General features: G+C 38.7%; 1 protein-coding gene across 3 annotated transcripts in view; it reads right to left on the bottom strand.

The window, feature by feature from the left end:
* Positions 1-17,656, bottom strand: part of Lman1 (lectin, mannose binding 1) — a 39,539-nt gene extending 21,883 nt beyond the window's left edge. For 2 of the 3 annotated variants that reach the window (XM_004858425.3, XM_004858426.3), the window contains exons 1-5: positions 17,384-17,655; positions 13,769-13,923; positions 13,578-13,685; positions 12,720-12,781; positions 11,325-11,424 (exon numbers count right to left, since the gene is read on the bottom strand). In XM_004858425.3, coding sequence (XP_004858482.1) covers positions 11,325-11,424; positions 12,720-12,781; positions 13,578-13,685; positions 13,769-13,923; positions 17,384-17,621 — 663 coding nt within the window. In that variant the 5' untranslated portion in view covers positions 17,622-17,655. Of the gene's footprint in view, positions 1-11,324; positions 11,425-12,719; positions 12,782-13,577; positions 13,686-13,768; positions 13,924-17,383 lie in introns of all 3 variants that reach the window. The other variant, XM_021239233.2, reaches the window with a different exon arrangement.
* Between the last annotated feature and the right edge of the window lie 2,007 nt (positions 17,657-19,663).

The following is a 19,663-nucleotide window of genomic DNA, read 5'->3' as shown; positions in this document are numbered from 1 at the left end:
AAAGGGGACCCCGATAATTTCCATAGCCTTGTGGGAAATACATTCCTAAACATATCATTGTGATAGTTATACACTGGTCATGGGCTAAATTTTCTGTGAAAAAACAATAAGGTTTTATTTAAAATGTTCTTGGTACAAAACAAAATTAAATGACAAGGGGTTTCATGTAACTGATATTCACTGTTATTTCATGGTGTACTAAATATCATTCATGCCTTCTGGGTGTACAGGTCTTCTAAGATATTGTTTATGGTAATGATCTTTTTTGACGCAGGTATCTGCCCTTTTTTACACTCTAGCTACTTGTGATAAGAAGTACATGTCAAGCCAGCATGAGAAAACCAGTCAAATAATATTTATCTTAAAAACTTATGTGATGTATGTTATATGTGTCACCACACTTAGGGATGCTCAGTCACTAAAAAGTTGAAACAATGTCACACTAAAATTAGAGACTAGACATTATGAACTCCTAAGATACATTTATAGGCCAATATGTATGTTCTCTTTAGATGGCATCCTACTAAAGGATAACAAATAAGAGTTTTCTTTATGTCATTTAATGTCTTGTGATCAGATGAACGTGTCTGACTGAAAGACTATTCCGTACTAAGATAGACATGTAAGTGTTACAAAGACAATGTCATCATGATTGTCATACTAAAATACTATGTGTGGCTCATGATCTTAAGCTTCTCTATAATATATAACTGCTGTCTGTTAATATTCTACAGGGATTCAACTACTAAAACAACTATGGTTGGTAAGAAATAACAGCCCTCTAACTGTGCTTTATACTTCAAAAGTGCTTGATGTCTTAACTATTATAATAGTTAAGCTCACTGCTCCTGAAATACTTATGTTACTGATCTTCTCTTCTGGGTGTTCAACAACTAAAGTTTAGAGACCAAAACTAGAAAGGTAAGTGGGGTATGAGAACAGCCAATAGTTTGGCCCTGGCCCCTCAAGGTCAACAATGATCCAGGATACAAAGGAACCTTTCCTACAGGATCCTACATCTTTGGTAAATCAACGTCCTGAGCAGGGAGATTGCTGGGCACCAGAGGACAAATGTACTGTGTGCCAAAGAAGGGTCACAAAGAGGGAAAAGTCTCTCGTGGTTTCACTGAAACCAACATGGTCAAGCAAGTCTGTGACCCATCTTGAGGGCTGACAATGACAGAGGAGCTGAGAGGGTCTATGCATGTTTCAAAGTAATGCCTGAGGAGACTTAACTGACCTCGATAGATAGCAAGAGGTTCATACTGATTGACACAGGTCTCACTTTAACTTGCTCTTAAACACCCAGCAGAAAAGAATAACAAAAAGAGGTATAAAATAATGCCATAGTAATAAAGCTAGATATAAAAAGGGGCTCCAGTCATTGACCCTTCCGGCAGTTTCTAGCTACATCAGTAGCTGACCACAGTTATCGATCATTAGGAAAAAACTATGGTAAAATCCATAACAGCTCAGCTAGTGTTTTAAATTTCTTAATGAGATTTGTTCTTCAAATTGTCTCTTATCTTCTTACAGCTAAAACTAGAGAGATTTATGACAAGTATCAGACTTATACATACATAACCTTTATCAATGAAAGAATCTAAGAGCTAGCAGGTTAAAATCACTATTTCAATTTCTAAGTGTGACTTTCTCCCCAACCTGCCCTCTCATTCTAGTGTGCTCATGCTTAGATTATACATGCTCTAAGTTTTAAAATGTTTTGTTTATTCTTGCCTAGAGGCTGCTGAACTCCAAGCAGTTATACAAATGGAACCAATGACAAATGTGCTAGACTTCCTTTGCTGGGACCCACCAGACTGACCTTGTAAACAGCTTATAACTGCTAAACTATACAATATGACTTCTATGTTGGGATTCTGAAGTCCCTTGGACCTTCTCCTTATCCTCTTTGTGGGAGGCTATTACTAGTTCCTCCCAGTGGAAATCCTTGTTGGCTATATTCACAGCAATCCTGCTGACCTTATAATTTGGTCCATGTATTAACTGTTTCTTTGGCTTTGTCTCCTCCAGACTCAAAGCTATATATGGCTACCAAGATGACAATGCCTGGCACCTATCGAGGGCCTTTAGACTCTCTGTAGAGTAACTCTAACTGCTGATGACAACTACAACCCTCTTCATCTGAAGTAGCCAGAACAGTCTTCACCCTTTGCCCCCTTCACAGCAGTTAGGGGTACTTCTTCAGAGGGGGGAATAGTGCAGGTAGGTAAGTTAATTAGATATCTTGTGTGCAGTAAGACGGGACAAGCCCTCCAGGAGCCAACACAGCAAGGAGCTAACATGGAAAACTGAGGCACATTCACTGGTTAGCATGAAAAGGAAAAGAATTACTACTTCCCCTAGAGATAAATAGCAGTGATTGATATTCTAAATGGGAAATTCCTTGTATGTGATTTGTCTCCATTTGATCCCCATTTAATCAATATTACCTGGGTGACTGTAATTGTAATCTTTTTTTAAAAATTTTATTTTATTGGTACATTTCTGGCTGCCTGTCTGTCTGTCTGTCTCTCTTACTCCAGGGATGCACTATGTAGCCAACCTGGTCTGAAACTCAAGATCATGCCTCAGCTTCGTTTTCCTTTTTTTTTTTTTTGAGACAGGATCTTGCTATATGGTTCAGGCTGTCCTTGAAAAGTCTGGCACTCACAAAGATCCTCGTGCCTCTGCTTCCCTAGTTCTGGAATTGTAGATGTGTGCCACCACGTCTAGTGTAGATTTTTTTTTTCACAAAAATTAATTTTATTGGTACATGTTAGGTATACAATATAATGACACTCATCATTGGAAATTTGCACCTTTACATAATCTCTCTGGGTCATTTTTTCCCCATTTTCCGGCCCTCTCCTCAACCCATCTATCCCTCCCTATTTATGAAGACTTTGTTTCCATTTTTTCATTTTCTCATATTAATTCCATCCCCTTCTTTCTTTTTCCCTATCCCTCGCACTTCCTCTTCCCCTTTGCACCTTTTCTTTATATTTCACATTATCTATTATATTTACACTTTCAGTTTCTCACACTAGAGAAACTATTCAGTATTTACATGTGTCCTATTTATTTCACTTGAGAGTATCGCCTCGATGTACATCCATTTAGCTATAAAAGTCTCTAAATTCTCATTTTTTTATGGCTGATTAGTAGTCCATTTTATTAAAAAACCCCATTTTCTTTATTCAGTCTCCAGTTGATGGGCATTTGGGCTGTTTCTAAATTTTAGCTATTACAAACTGTGCTGCTATGAACGTGGGTGCATAATATCACTGTGGCATGATTCTTTTAATTCTTTTGGGAAAATACCCAGCAGGGGAAGAGCTGGGTCAAAAGGGACTTCCAATCTTAGTTCATGGAAGTATCTGCATACTGATTTCCACAGTGGTTGCACCAGTCTACACTCTCACCAGCAGTGGAGCAGGGTTCCTTTTCCCCCACAGCTACACTACCATTTGTTATTGGTTGATTTCATGATAGCCATTCTTTCTGGGGTGAGGTGGAATCTCAGCATTGTTTTCATTTGCATCTCTCGAATGACCAGTGATGTTGAACATTTTTTCATGTTTATTTCCTAATTCTACTTCTAAGAAATGTCTGTTCATTTCAGATGCCCATCTTTGGATTGGGTCTTTAAATTTGGGAGGTCTGATTTTTTTAAGTGCTTTTATAGATTCTACACAGTAGACCTTTGTCTGAGGAACAGCAGGTGAAAATTTTTTCCCACATTGTGGGTTGTCTCTTCACCCTGATGGTCGTTTCTCTTGCTGTGCAGAAGTTTTTTAGCAAGAAGAGATCCCACTTGTTGATTGTGCTAGTTCACGGGCAACTGAGGTTTTGTTCATAAAATCTTTTCCTACAACAATGTCTTCAAGGGTTCTACTTAAACTCTGTTCCGGCTGGTTCGCTGTTTCTATTTTAATATTTAGATCTTTAATCCATTTCAATTTTAGTTTAGTGCATGGTGAGAGATACAGGTCTAGTTTTAACCTTTGGCAAGTTGAAACCCAATTTCTCCAGCCCCATTTATTAAAGAGGCTATCTTTGCTCCAGTGAGGGGGTTTGGCTCCTTTGCCAAAGATGAGGTGGCTGAGTATGTCTGGAGTTGTTTCTGCATCTTCTAATCTGTTCCACTGGTTCTCAGGTCTGTTTCTTTGCCATTACCATGCTGCTTTTATCACAGCAGCTTTCTAGTATAGTTTCAAGTTGGGGATTGTGATACCCCCTGCCATGTCTCTGTTACCTAGAATTGCTTTTGGTATTCTGGGTCTTTTCTTGTAACAGATGAGTTTTTGCATTGTTTTCTCAAGGTCCATGAAGTATGGTGCTGGGATTTCATTTGGGATTGCACTGAATCTATATAGCGTTTTGGAAGTATGGCCATTTCACTATGTTGATCCTTCCTACGCAGAGGCAGGGGATGTCTTTCCATTTTCTGCTATCCTCTTTAGTCTCTATTTTCAGAGTGCTATCATTTTCAGAGAAGAGGTCTTTGATTTCTTTTGTTAGGTTGATTCCTAGGTATTTCAGTTTCTTGGATGCTATTGTGAAAGGAATTGTTTGCTCTATTTCTCTCTCAGTGAGTCTTTTGTGTACAGAAAAGCTATTGATATTTGTGTGTTGACCTTGTATCCAGGTACTTTACTGAATTTTGTTATTAGGTCTAGAAGACTTCTGATGGAGCTGTTGGGGTCTTCTGTGTAGAGTACCATGTCATCTGCAAATAATGATAATCTGACTTCTTTATTTTCTATCTTTATTCCTTTTATTTCTTGCTCTTGTCTAATTGCCGTGGCTAATGTTTCCAAAACTATACTGAATAGGAGTGGTGATGGTGGACATCCTTGTCTTGTTCTCGATTTTAGTGTGAAGGATTTCAGGTTTTGACCATTTAGTATGACATTGGCTATTGGTTTTTCATAGATGGTTTTTATCAGATTGAGGTAGAAACCATCTATTCCAATTTTTGTAGGGTTTTTCTTTCCAGTTTTTTGTAGGGTTTCATAAATGTGTGTTGGATTTTGTCAAATGCTTTTTCTGCATTTATTCAGATGATCATATGGTTTTTGTCCTTGGGTCTATTGAAACAATAGTGTATTACATTGATTGGGTTGCGTATGTTGAACCATCCCTGCATCCCTGGGATGAATCCCACTTGATCAGGGTGTATGATCTTCTTGACGATCTTCTGCATTCTATTTGCCAGTACCTTATTAAGGATTTTTACATCCAAGTTCATTAGTGAGATTGGCCTATAGTTCTCTTTTCGGGCTGGGTCTTTCTCTGCTTTGGGGATCAAGGTGATGCTTGGTCCAGGAATGAATTTGTAAGAATTGCTTCCCTTTCAATTTCATTGAAGAGTTTAAACAGTAGTGGCAGTAGTTCCTCTATAAATGTCTTGTAGAATTCAGCAGTGAAGCCATCAGGGCCTGGGCTTTTCTTAGTTGGTAAGTTTTTAATTATATTTTCAATTTCATTGATTGATATTGGGCTGTTTAGAATTTTTAGGTCTTTGTTCAATTTTGGTAATTCATATGTATCTAGGAATCTGTCCATTTCTTCTGTGTTTTCCATCTTATTGGTGTATAGGCTCTCGAAGTAGGCACTGATGATCCTCTGGACTTCTGCTGGGTCCGCTGCAATTTCATCCTTTTCATTCCTAATTGCATGGATTTGGGGCTTTTCTTTCCCTTTTCAGATAAGGTTGGCTAAGGGTTTGTCAATTTTGTTTATTCTTTTTGAAGAAACAACTCTTGGCTTCATTCATTTTTTTGTATTGTTTTCTTAGTCTCCATTGCATTGATTTCTGCCCTGATCTTTATAATTTCCTGCCTTGTAAGAGCTTTGGGTTTGTCCTGCTCTTCTTTTTCTAGAAGCTTGAGGTTCAGGATCAGGTTGTTTAATTGGGCTCGCTCTGTTTTCCTAATATGAGTATTCACTGCTATGAATTTCCCTTGTAAGACTGCTTTCATTGCGTCCCATAGATTCCAATATGTTGTACTGTCATTGTCATTTAATTGAAGGAACTGTCTGATTTCTTCTTTAATTTCCTTTGTGACTCATTGGTTATTCAGAAGTGTGCTGTTCAATTTCCATGTGTTTATGAAATTCTTGTGGTTTCTTTTGCTACTTATCTCCAATTTTATTGCACTGTGGTCTGATAATATACAGGGGATAACTTCAATTCCTTTGCACTTAAACATGTTCTATGTGTGAGTATGTGTTTTATTTTTGAGAATGACCCATGTGCAGTTGAGAAGAATGTGTATTCTGATTCTGTGGGGTGGAAGACTCTGTAAACATCTGTTAAGTTCATTTGTTCAAGAGTCTGATTGAGTTCTAGTATATTGTTGCTTAAATTTTGTCTAGTTGATCTATTTGTGACAGTGGGGTATTGAGGTCCCCCACTACTATTGTATTAATTCTTATTTGATTTGTCATTTCCATTAGTATTTGTTTTATATAGTTGGGCACACTAGTGTTTAGTGCATATATGTTTATGATTGTCATCTCTTCCTGTTGGATTGGTCCCTTTACAAAGATGTAGTGTCCTTCTTCGTCTCTCTTCATCAGTGTTGGTTTGAAATTCACTTGATCTGCAAAGAGGATAGCTACTCCTGCTTTTTTTAAGGTTCCTGTGGCATGGAGTACTGTTTTCCATCTTTTAACTTTCAGTCTGTTTCTTTTTGAATTAAGTGTTTCTTATATGCAGCATATTGTTCTGTCTTGCTTCTTGCCCCATTCTGCCAGTCTATTTCTTTTGATTGGTGAATTGAGACCGTTAACATTGATCATTGTAAGTGATAAGTAATGACTTATCATTTTCATGACTTTTTCTTTCTGTTGGATTCTCCCCTTTTGCGTTTAATTTCTTCTCAAGCCCGATGGATTCATTCTGCTGGGCTTCTTGTGGTTGTAATCCTCACTGTCTTTTCCTAGAATATCATCTAAAAATTCTAGAGTGTTGCTTTGGTATTCATGAAGTTCCTAAGGTGCTCTTTGTCATGGAAGTATCTTATTTCTCCATCAATTTTGAAAGATAGTTTTGCAGGATACATCAATCTGGGTTGGAGGCTGTTTTCCTTTAGTGCTTGGAATACATCACTCCAAGCTCTTCTTGCCTTGAGGGTTTGCATTGAGTAGTCTGCTGTGATTCTGACGGGCTTTCCTTTGTATGTGATTTGTTTCTTTTCTGTAACTGTAGAATTTTGTTTTTCTGTTGTATTTCTGGAATGTTAACTATTATATGCCTATGTGTAGATTTTTTTTTTTTTGATTAAGGGTAGTTGGAATCCTATATGCCTCACTTATCTGTATGTCAAATTCTTTCCCCCTGATTTGGAAGTTTTCTGCCATTACTTCTGTGAACAGTTTTTTATGTCATCTGCACTCTCTCCTGTTTCTTCATTGACTCCAATCAGTCTTATGTTATTCTTCTTTTCATTGTGTAGCAGCTGCTAGATTGATTTCTCGTGATCCCTTACAATTTTGAAGCAATCTTTCTTTTCCTGGTCACTAATTGCAATCTTATCTTCTATATCTGAAATTCTGTCCTCACATTGGCTCATTCTGCTATGTAGGCTTTCAATGGAGTTTAATCTCCTGGAAATCGGTTTGCATCTCTTTAATGGATTCCATTTGTTTCCTATGTTGGGATTGTATCACGTTCCTCAGGTCCTCTCTAGATATTAATCATGTCTTGCACTATGGGCACAATCTCTGCTGTTATGTGAGAAATGATTTCTGATTTCATTTTTTCCAGATCCCCTTTTGTTTCCAGTTTAGGGAGTCCAGTTGGTTGAGTATCAGAGTGTTCCATCTTGTTTCCCTTTGTGGTTGCTGTAAGTGATCTGGAAGTCTGGTTTTGAGGCTTGTTTACGTGTGTTCTCATTTCAACAGGGGGGCATGCAGTGGGGATGCTGCTGTTGCCTGCACGCCTCACCTCCTCTGTGCTAGGAGCGGTGGCACATCGACCTGGAAGCCTCCTCTGTGCTAGGAGCATTGGCACATTGGTTCAGAAGCCTCCTCCTCTATGCTGAGAGTGGTGGCAGTCAACCCGGAAGCCTCCTCCTCTGTGCTGAGAGTGGTGGCACATCAACCCTGAAGCCTCCAACTCTACGCTGAGTGCAGTGGCACATCGACCTGGAATCCTCCTCTTTGCTGGGAGCAGTGGCACATTGACCCTGAAGTCTCTTGCTCTGTGCTGCGATCGGTGACATGTCGACCCTGAAGCCTCCTCCTCTACACTGGGAGCAGTGGCATGTTGACCCTGAAGCCTCCTCCTCTTTGCTGGGAGCAGTGGCATATTGACCCTGAAGGCTCCTCCTCTACCCTGGGAGTGGTGCCACACCAACCCAGAAGCCTTTTCCTCTGTGCTGGGAGCAGTGGCACATCGACCTGGAAGCCTCTTCCTCTCTATACTTGTAATCTTATTGGTTGTTCATAGTTTTGTCCCACCTCATGCCCACCTTGTAAAATTCCTTTGGGTCTTATAGTTTTGTCCCAGTTTGTACTCACTTTACCACATGGCTTTGCTGTATAAAACATCTTTGAACCATGGGGTGGGCGGGCAACCCACTTTCTGGTCCCGCTTCTGTCTCTCTTAGGCAGAAGCTTTCTTTCTCCCAATAAATTTTTCCTACTCTTAAAAGAAAAAAATTTTACTGTCCAACTCCAATTTTTTTTAAAAAGGGTATAACATATTCATTGTATTGAGAGAAATGTTAGTCTGTAATTGTAAAGCTGATGTCCACTGATTTATGCCAGTAATACTTCTTTATGAGATCATTGATGACTTTCCTTCTTCACCTGTAGTTTCAACTCACTGTTAAGTACATTTAAAAAACATGTATAATACTTAAACTCTTGTTTTGATCATATTTCCTTCAACAGCAGTTCTTGCTTTCAACATCTTTTTTTTTCCTCTCAATCTGAAAACAACTCAGTCAAGCTGAGGGTACAAATAATAGTTATAAACGTTTCTTCAGTAGTTAACATGGGCAAATTATAGGATACAATGTCTACCCTGAGAAAGGTACAATCATATTGCTAGCAAAGACCTACAAATATATACTTAACTAGTAATTTGACACAACATATTTTAAAGGGCAAAAGGCATTAGAGAAAAAAAAATAGAATAGTTCAGGAGAAACACATCATTATAAGTTGGCATTTGGGAAATTAGATGGAAAATTAATCTGGAGCAGTATGTTCAAAGCTGATGACTCTGTCAAGCAGAGAGGCAAAAGGAGAGTATCACAGGAGGGGACAACAGACTGAGCAAACACGCACAGGCTAGAACCATTACGCGGCATTCACGTGTCCAGCAAGGCTCTCTAATGTGTGCACTTCACACCACCTGCTCTAGTCATTCACAAATAACAGGCAATAATGAATTCCAAGGCCAAGTAAATCCAAAGGATGTGAGACTACTAAAGGTTTATTTATCCTTTCTTTATATAGGATCCTTCATAAAGGAATCTTTACTATGCTAGTCCTCACAGTAGTACCCATCTCATCTAACTATGGACCCCTTTTTTTGAGAGTGCATTTTGCAGGCTATTATTTGGAGAAATGCTGGTGGATGCCTCACTGTGTTGAGTAGGTAGCTTCCCTGTGTCTTTGAGTTGTGTATCTCTGCTCACCATGGCTGGTATCTGGGCTTTACCACATGAAGGTAAGCATGACTTATTGACTACTTTAATAAAAATATACAGGATGAATAACAATTACAGGGAAACTCACACCCAAGTCAATCAGACTGGACACCTCCTCTATTAGGAGATTTCTAAATTAACTTGGAATTCAACACTAAGCCAGTATGAAGTTTTCCGAAGAACTGTATTTCCTGGAGTTCCATAGATAGTAGTGTAAGGCTAACTCATAACTTAGGGGAAAAATTCACAAATACATTTCTTACTTTTAAGCATTATTCCAAATAATTGACATCTTTAGAAACAAAGTTTAGGAGCTGGGGATTTAGCTCAGTGGTTCTGGCACCTGCCTCACAAAGGTACCGAGTTCAATCCCCAGTACCAAAACAAAATTCATAGAAACAAAGTTTACAATGCATTAGTGATCTTAGTTATTTCACCAGCCACCTGTATGTTACCCTAAATTCAATTTATCTACAACTGAGCTCATGAGCAGCACCTGTTTTTCATGTTCTCCAAACAAATAAATACAAACCGGTGTTGCTTTTCTGCTATGAACTGTACCTATTAGCTGTCCAACTGGGCAGAAATTCAGGAATTCTCTTTGATCTCATGACTATATTCACTCCCAACTGCAACCAAATAAGAGCTAAGTCCTCAAGTCTCCACCAGTTCATCATTCCTCTATCATCCTTCTGTCATCACTTCTGTCTTCAGACTACAAGTAGGGTTTTGTGGCTATGATGGAACTGGGATCGATCAGTCTTGCTGGTTATTTAATATGACACTGTTCAAGTTACTTATAATCTCCTATATTCAATTTCCCCATGCTCAAAATGGAGAGGCCAACCCTATAGTGCTATCTGAAAACTGCACATAAAGTACAAAGCACAAAGTGTGGTACTTTAAGAGGCAAGGAGTCTACAAATCAGACAATTTCAGTTTCTATTTAAAATTCTAAACTTTCTTATAAGTTCCTTATAGGATGAACTACAGGATACTCTGTGCAAGACTGTTACTGCCAACCTTGCAACCTCATTTCCCCCAGATCCTCTCTATCTTCAAGCCATATCAAACTACTTGCCTTTCTCAAATATCTCAACTTCTTTCAAGGTCTTCTGCCTTTCTGTGCCCAGAAAACACAAACACACACACACACACACACACACACACACACACACACACACACGCACACACGCACAATTCCCTACTCCCAAACTTCATGATCCTTGCTTTAAGGTGCAGCTCAACTGAGAAGCCGTTCCTGACCTTTCCCCTCTCTGACCTACAAGGTTACAGGATTCCAACCCCATGATTCCTTTAATGATGCTTGTTATACAGTCTTTGCTATACAACATAATTCTACACATCTCCCCCACTAGACTAAAAGTTGTCTAGGAAAAATGACCTTTGTCTTAGCTGTGTCTATATTCAGAGATGTGGATATGTATATAATATATGCCATAAAGTGGGGTACATAAACATTTGCTGACCTACCAGCAAGGTTTTGGAATAGATGCCCATGTAAGCCAGGCTTTGAAGCTATGTCTATCTTCTTAGGGAAACACGGATGAGCATGTGAATAATATCCACATACCAAGAATTCAAAAACAAAAGTCATGCTAGAATACTGTTCGTTTGATTACTGTTACTTACTGTCAGTGTTTTCTGGTAATATATAATCTTTGCCCGGACAGGATAAGGTTTATTACGAAAATCCCTCTGGCAACTTGCTAAAGCTTGACTGGCACCATCACTATAGTATGAGAGAATAAAAATCAAACAAGAAACTTTTCAATATTTAAAAATTCAAGAAGATTAAAACAATTATCAAGTTATGACAAAGTCTTGAGGTAATTCAAGTTATTTACTCAGAGGTCACAAAGGTGATACACAAGGTTTTCCTGTCAGAACTCTAAGTAACATTAGAAGTCCAATGTTACCATGTGCTGAAGGGAAGGGAAAGATACACTATTGTACATGAGACCAGGGCAGTGGTCGTCTAGCCCAGGGCAGAATCTGAATCCCTCCTGGAGCTTGTAAAAATGCAGGTCTGAGTCAGGCATGATGGCACACACCTATAATCCAATGTTCTGAGAGGCTGAGGCAGGATGATCACAAGCTCAAGCCCAGCCTGGGCAACTAAGCAGCTTAAATGAGTCCTTGTCTCACAACAAAAAATAAAAAAAGGGCTGGGAATGTAGCTCAGTGTGAAGGTCCCAGGTTTAATCCCCGGTATTGAAAAAAAAAAAACCAGTCCACAGATTCTATCCCAAAATCAACTGAGGTGGAATTGAAAGGAGAGGGCCCACACACCTCCAATTCAAACAGCTCCACAGAAAGTTGTGATCAACTACTAGGGTTGAAAATCAAGGTAAGAAATAATAAAATGAAGGATGGATAATTTTTCATTTTCACGTATGAATAATGTTCACTGATGGGCTAAAAGTTAAATCCTCCACAATAAATATGTGAAAAGACACAATGTACATACTTAATGTTTATTACAAATACACTGAACATTTATAAATTTTATAAGCCACTCAGAGCCCTCAAGTTAAATAAAATAAGGTTGACTATGGTGGCATATGTTGTGTGCTCATTAGTTTGGTCAAAGCTAAACTTCAGTTTTGAAAGATTTCTCTCTTAATAAAGATGAAAAAACATGACTAAGTAGCATTGCTCAAAACCAGGGACAGGCTATAAGCCTTCAAAAGTATATAATTTTAGGGCCAGGGATTTAGCTCAGTTGTGCTACCACCTGCCTTGCTAGTGCAAAGTTCCAAGTTCCATCCCTGGTACCCCCCCCACAAAAAAAGTATTATATAATTTTAAGTTAAATAAATACATTTTATGTTTGAAATCTGAGGTGACTCACAGAAAGAACTTTAAGATATAACCAAATAAAATAAGACTTTCTCACCTGTTACAAAATAACATTTCAAGAAAAAGAATAATCTTATTTCATTTGGAAAGTGTTCAGATTTGAAATAATATTTCAGTGTTCAAAGAGAAGCTGAAATGAGAAATAATAAAAAATCATACACTTACTTTTGATGGTCATAATGGATTTGTCCATTGTTGCCTATAATTACTACAGCAGGATTATTTTTCTAAAAATAAGGAGAATATATTTGTTTTAAAGTCTGCAATCAAAAATTCTAGATTATTCTTTATGTGCAGTGAGGTCTCTTGTACTCTAAGTATTCAGGACTCACAATTTTAAAATAACATACCCTTGGAATTCAAGGAGTTATTAAATGGTCACTAAATTGCTAATAGTGACCATTGAAAATCAGTACAGAAACAACCAGCCACAGGGAAGAACATCTTAAGGTTGCTAAACTACAAGTTAATGTTTCTAATATGTAAGCACATTATTCATTAATTACATTGGAACAGATCATCAGAAAATCTGGCTTGATCAAGAAGAGTGGTAAACATACAAAGAGTAAATACATGAACATGCACTTGAATACAGTCATGAAAGCAAACTGTCAGTCTTCTAAATACTATTGGTTTCACTGCCCATAACTAGACTCATATATCATAATTACCATGCATACACAGAACTACGGGGAGTCACTGCAAAGTTAGGGTTTCATTACAGTTTTAAGGTGAAAAATCCATGCTATGTCTGCATAGCTCTTAGTTGCTAAATATCCTGCTGCACATAGACTAACCATACTAAAAGTATCATATGAAAGGTCGGGGATTTAAGCTCAGTGGCACCGCGCCTGCCTTGCAAGCACAAGGTCCTGAGTTTGATCCCCAGTACCAAAAAAAAAAGTATCACATGAAGAGTTCTCCATTACTAAACTCATGAAAGCATCAAATAAAGCCTTATTTCTCACAGCCTAACTTTGCTTGCAGGCGTATTAAAGTGGATAACAGTTCTAACAAATATACCTTTCCATCATTGTCAAAAGAATCAAAAAATATTCCAACACCATTCCACATATCAGCTGATCCAAACACAGGACCCTCCAAGCCTTGATTTTCTGTATACCATATTGCCTGAAAATACGTAACAGGGAAGAGTTAGAGGCTAGTGGTATGTACATTTATATTCATTTTATAAGTAGAAAAAACGATCATACCAAGCCATCAGCTCCAATTCGACCTCTTCCAGTCACTCGGAATGTCACCTCAACTTCCCAGTTTTCAAAGGCCGCTTTTGCCTTCGTCCACACTGATCCTCTTTGGCTTTTCAAAGATGGTGCTATTCGAATTTGATCTGAACTTGGAATAGCATCTACAACAGACATTGTGAAGAAAAGCTTGAAGTTATAATTAGGAAAAAATTCCACACATCATCACCAAACTGCTACACATACCTATAAAGATCAAATTTTAACTTAATAATCTATACAATACTTACATTAGAAAATAATTTCATGTTGACATGTTAACAATGTTAACTTTGAAATTTTTGGGCTAATGCTTCCTCTAAACAGTAGAATATCTCTGAAAAAATATTTTAAATTCAAAAATAAATTTATAACCATACACTAAAAATTCCAGAGGAAAGGAGAAAAGAAATTATGACTTCAAAGGCAAACTATTTGATTCTCACAATATCTCTTATAAATACCTCAAATATTTGCATACTATTTTTTTTAAAAAAACTTTGTATTTTATCAGTTTACAAATGTTAGAAAGTTTTCAAACATTGTGAAAAGAACATACCACTAGGAATCAAGAGACTTGTTCCTAGTCTCAGTTCAGCTGTGACTTTGAACAAATAATTCTCTTACTCTGTTGGATTCACCATATGTTCACCTGTAAAATGAACGGGCTGGGCTTCATTACTTTTACAAACACCCCAAAAGTTATATGCACAGTATTCCGCATATACATTTTTCTAGGGACAGGGCCAAATTAATTTCAACAAGGAGTTTTTCAGCACTGGCAGACTGTCAGCAAAAACACTTATCTCCAAAATAATGGATTTAATCTCCAGGCTGTTTTTAACTCCCAGCTCTGCCACTTATTAGCTGTTTGGTTTCAGACAAGTTATCGCAATTCTCTAAGAATTTCATAAGTATACAAGTGCTTATATAAGTGCATATGTGGCACATCTTGGAGATACTGCTGGTTTTGGTTTCCCAGTGTATGTGAAAGTTACATTTACACTATACTGTAGTCTGAATATAAAAGAGCATCCTTTCTTTTCTAAAAAAACCAATGTACATATCTTAATTTAAAAAATATTTTACTGCTAGCTGACAATCATCAGAGCTGTTGAAAATCAGTGCCAATACATGTTTGGGACACAAGGTTGTCACAAACCTTCACTTTGTTTAAAAAAAAAAATCAGTATCTGGAACTGCAATAAATGGAGGCATAATTTTCAAAAGGTATGTTTATAAATGTTTTAATAATTATTACATTAGATAATTATTAAAGCACCTATTATATAGGCCTGAAATTTGAATAATTCTAGCATACTCCCTCAGATATTAACTATTCTGATATTTATGCTGAGAAATAAAAATAAAACAGCTATAAAATCATTCTACAGGTAAAAAAAATGGACAAAAAGAAAAGTTGAGATACTTCAGTATGGTCACTCACCATCATCATCACTTTCAAAAAATGTTGCAGGGAAAGCATGGAAAGAACACTGGACAGAGAACCAAAAGACCTGAGTTTGAGTTCAACTGTTTTGATATGAACTATGTAATTCTTCCCAAGAACCTTAAACTTTGTAAACATCAGTTTTTCCATCTATAAAACAGATAACACTCACCTTGCCTACTAAGGATCAAATTGGAGAATAAACCTGAAAGAGCTTTAAGAGCTATAACATTACAAATTATTATTTTTTTACCCTTGTGGACCTAAGCAGGTGTGCTGATAGTACAACAGGACATTAGATTAGGTTAATAAAACACCACAGATTTTATCTAAATTTATCTAATTTTTCTAATTTATCTAAATTTGGACTGAAAGCAAAGGGCTGTGTTTAAACTAGATCTTGTATTTCTCTATTTTTGTTTGTTTGTTTTAAATAATAGATTGTGGTGCTAAATGAAAAGAGAGAGAGAAAAAAAGAACAGCAGCATTAAGAGAACAATGAGACTGTAACATAAGCAACGGATACCCATAGCAGTGATTTTCAGGCTCAACAGATAAGTCATGGCTAAAATACTAATTTCTTTATTTCAAATTCAGTCTAGCCCTACAGCTCAAATTCACTAAGGCAGTTTTTTTTTTTTTTCAACAAGACTAGATTAGTTCGTTGTGGCTCTATAAACAAAGTCAAGGTAAGTTGGTAGTTCATAAACATTCCTAATTTCCTGATGTATGAATGAGTGTGAGAAAGAAACAGTGAAAAAGTGAAAAAATGTGAATGAAAAAGTGAACAAATTCATCATCACTACTGGAAAATTTATCATCATTCCAAAGAGAAATAAAAAAACAGTAAGAGACAAAAATTCGTGCTTGGTTATCATTTGTATCATCTTTGTGTATTAAGAACATCATCTTGATAAGAAATGCCTAGCAGACTCATAACAAATGACTACTGAGTAACAACATAATTACAGTCTGCTTCAAATACTTAATGGCTTAAGCCATTAGATCAAATTGAAATTTGCACCTTATAATTACACATCAATTTGAGGGAAATGGCCCTTCATGAAAGTGTGCTTCCTATCTAGGAATTACTTTCTAGAAATAAAACATTTTGTTGAACATTGGACAATCTAAAATGATTGTATATAAACTTTAAATGACTGCTTAATCATACACAAAGATGGAATTCAAATTGCTAGAACTTCTCATGTCATAGAAAGGCATCTGCCACTTGGTTTAAAGGGTGTATCTGATGGTCACTGAACAGAGTTCATGACATGCAAGTCCTGTGGCTGATTCCTTAGTCAGCAGTGACACATCAGTACTAAAAGGGGCAGATACCTTTGCTTTCACAAACACAAATGCTCTAGCAAGGTTATCTTTAAGAGTGCCAAACACAGAATGAATAAAACTTGAAGCAGAAATTATTTCGATTTTTTGAAAACTGTTTCTTAAAAAAGATATTGTATAATGCTGTTCTTGGACTCAAATTCAGAAATACCAAAAACCATATCCCTCTACTAAATATAAGCATGAGTGTGACTATAAAGTTACGTAATGTAAAGATCAAAGACCAAGCCAAGTCTCTGAGAGGCTTTTGAAAAGGTGTATTGTAGTTCCGAGAGCCAAAAGGAATGTCTTCTGATATATAAAGATTTAAAAATTACTCTAAGACCAATTTGTGCCATCTCCGAGGCCTTCGTATCGGGTACAAACCTGACCATTAATCATCGCTAACACTGGAAAAAAGAAAGCAGGAGAAAGGAGGCTGCTGGAATAGGTCTCAGGTTGGGATGGCTGGTGAATGTGTCCCCTAGAGACGTGGCATCAGGATGAAATGTGACACCTAGAAGCGAGCGGGGTGCTGGGAAGTACAGGAAGTAGCAAAATACCCTAGATCAAATGCAAAGTACAGACAATAGGAGGAGGAGGAGGGGCAGATCGGGTAGAAACTCTCAGGGTCAGGCCGGGGAACTTGTGGGCCATAGGGACCGAGAGGAGGAGCTGCCCAGAGTTCCCGCCACAGTACATATGGTGTGCAGCGGCTGTAAAGGGTCCTCAGCCCACCAGAGAGAAGATGAAAGACGGCAGAGGCGGGAAGGGACCCAGGCCCCCCGCCCCCTACCCCGGCTTACTCCCCGCGTGGGCCCAGAAGGGCACGTTCCCATCGCTCTGCACCAGGTGCGGCCCCTTGAAGCTGTATTTGTACTCGAAACGGCGATGTAGCACAGTGGCCAGGGTGCCCGGGGAGCCAGCGGCCGCGGGGTCACCTCCCGTGCCATCGCCCCCGACGAAGTGACTGAGCAGCAGAAGCAGGCTGCAGGAAAGTTGCCGAAGTCTGGCCTGGGGTCCACTTCCCCTGGATCCCGCCATCTTGGACTGCAAGCGCGGAGACCGGCGGGAGAGGGAGGGGCGCAGAAGGCTGCGGACAGCCAACAGGGCGCTCGCTGATTGGTGGAGCCCGGAAGACCCCGAGGGCAAGGGGTGAGCCCCGCCCCTGGTCTCTGCGGTCCTGGTGGCGGAGCTCCTAGCATCTGTGGGCGGGGCCAGAGGAGGGGCGGGATATGGAGGCGGTGCGGTCCGCTATCTCTGCGGGTCCAGGGAAAGGATTCCAACTTTATCTTCCCAGGTTATAGGGCGAGTAGGAGGAACAGACTGATATTTACCTGCAGGAGGCTTCCTCCTGCCGCCTACAATACCTCAGAGGCTCTGAGTCTTGTGGATTCAACCTGTAATAAGCCAGTATTAGAAGGAAGGCATTCCTTTTCTTGTGACATCGATTATTCAACGGCTGATTTTCATTTTGTGAACTTTTCAGAAGCTCAGCATAAGCATGAATAATAATAGTCCCAGCACACTAACAGCATCGCAGAAGAGCCTTAGGGTCTTTTAGTTGGTTGAGAGGGGATGAGGGGGTGTATCTATGAAGCTGCCAGTCAATTTTCACTTCTCAAAAATTAACTTGGAGGACTTTCCAAATTTTTAGAACCATAGCAATAGTACATTCAAAGGAAACTAAGTTTTGGTTAGTTTTGGTGAGTGGGATTATATCCTAAAGAGGGGAGTTAATAGAACCTGGACATTTGAGGTTTGAACAGCCTTTGACTAAACATATAAATTATACATTTTAAAGGATATCTTCCTTTCCTTAGGAAAAAGAAAACCTGTATTGTCAAAGTATTTATGATCATCTAAAATTTTGTTTCATGATGAATTTTTCTTTCTTTCTTTTTGGTACTGGGGATTGAACTCGGGTCCTTGTAGGGCAGGCGACAGAACCACTGAGCTAAATCCCCCGTCCACATGATGAATTTTTAAAATCTGAGATGGCATATGAATTGTTTTCTTCTTACACATTGCTTTTTTACTGTGTGTGTGTGTGTGTGTGTGTGTGTGTGTGTGTGGTTTGAGACAGGGTCTCAGTATGTAGTTCAGGCTGACCTTGAACTCACTATGTAGCCCTGGCTGGCCTTGAACTCATGGCAGTCTTGCCTCAGCCTCTGGAGTGCTGGGATTACAGGTATTCACCACGATGCCTGGCTTAGTTCTTACACCCAACTCTTTATTTCATTATCTCTGTTCTTGTGGACAGTGAACACCATGCTACTCCTACAGACTGTATGCCCACATTATTTTATCTTTTTATTGACCATCCAGGTTCCCATCGCTACATTCATGACCTTTTACCATTAAAGTTCTTTCTAGCTGTTTTAGTTACCTTTCTCATTGCTGAGGCAAAATACCCCACACTCAAAGTTAAAGGAGGAAAGGTTTATTGTAGCCCACAATTTGTAGAGGTTTCTGTTCATACTTGGCTGGCTCCAAGGCAGGGTGGTATGGCAGAGGGGCATTGCAGAGCAGCCAGGCAGAAGGCAGAAGGCAGCAAGCAGCAAGCGACAGCAGCAGCCCTCGTTCTGTCCTTTATATTGTATCCAGGCTATTCACACCCAGGTGGGGGGCACCCTTAATCCTAGGATTGCATCAGGAATCAATCCCAGAATCACATTGTTCATCCCAGCATCACAGACTCTAGATCAGCCACCTCTGAAAAGCTCCATCTATGACCCCAAAGGGCTTTGGGGAACATCTAGATAGAAGTCATAATGCTAGCACTCAAATCAAACCTCCATATTGAATATTAAGTCCTCCCACCTACTAGTATCCAGATATAAATTAAATGGAAGTACAATCCTTGATCCTCAAAGCCATCACAGCAACAGCAGTAACTAACATTTACCAACCATATGGCATGTGTGGGTCATTGCCCTAGGGCCTGCTGTCCAGGGCTTTATATCTGCGGGATGTATCATTTTATTTTCTTCAGTTCTTCCATCTCTGTGGAAACCAACTCTGTATCTTGCAAAGTGATAATATTTGTTAAGCAAACATTAATGTTAAGAAAAATAGTGAACACT

This window comes from Heterocephalus glaber, unplaced genomic scaffold (genome assembly GCF_053883595.1).
Source record: "Heterocephalus glaber isolate CG9 unplaced genomic scaffold, H.glaber_assembly_v1.0 deba00000331, whole genome shotgun sequence".
NCBI classification, from domain to species: domain Eukaryota; kingdom Metazoa; phylum Chordata; class Mammalia; order Rodentia; family Bathyergidae; genus Heterocephalus; species Heterocephalus glaber.
This window is presented reverse-complemented; position numbering and strand designations above follow the sequence as displayed.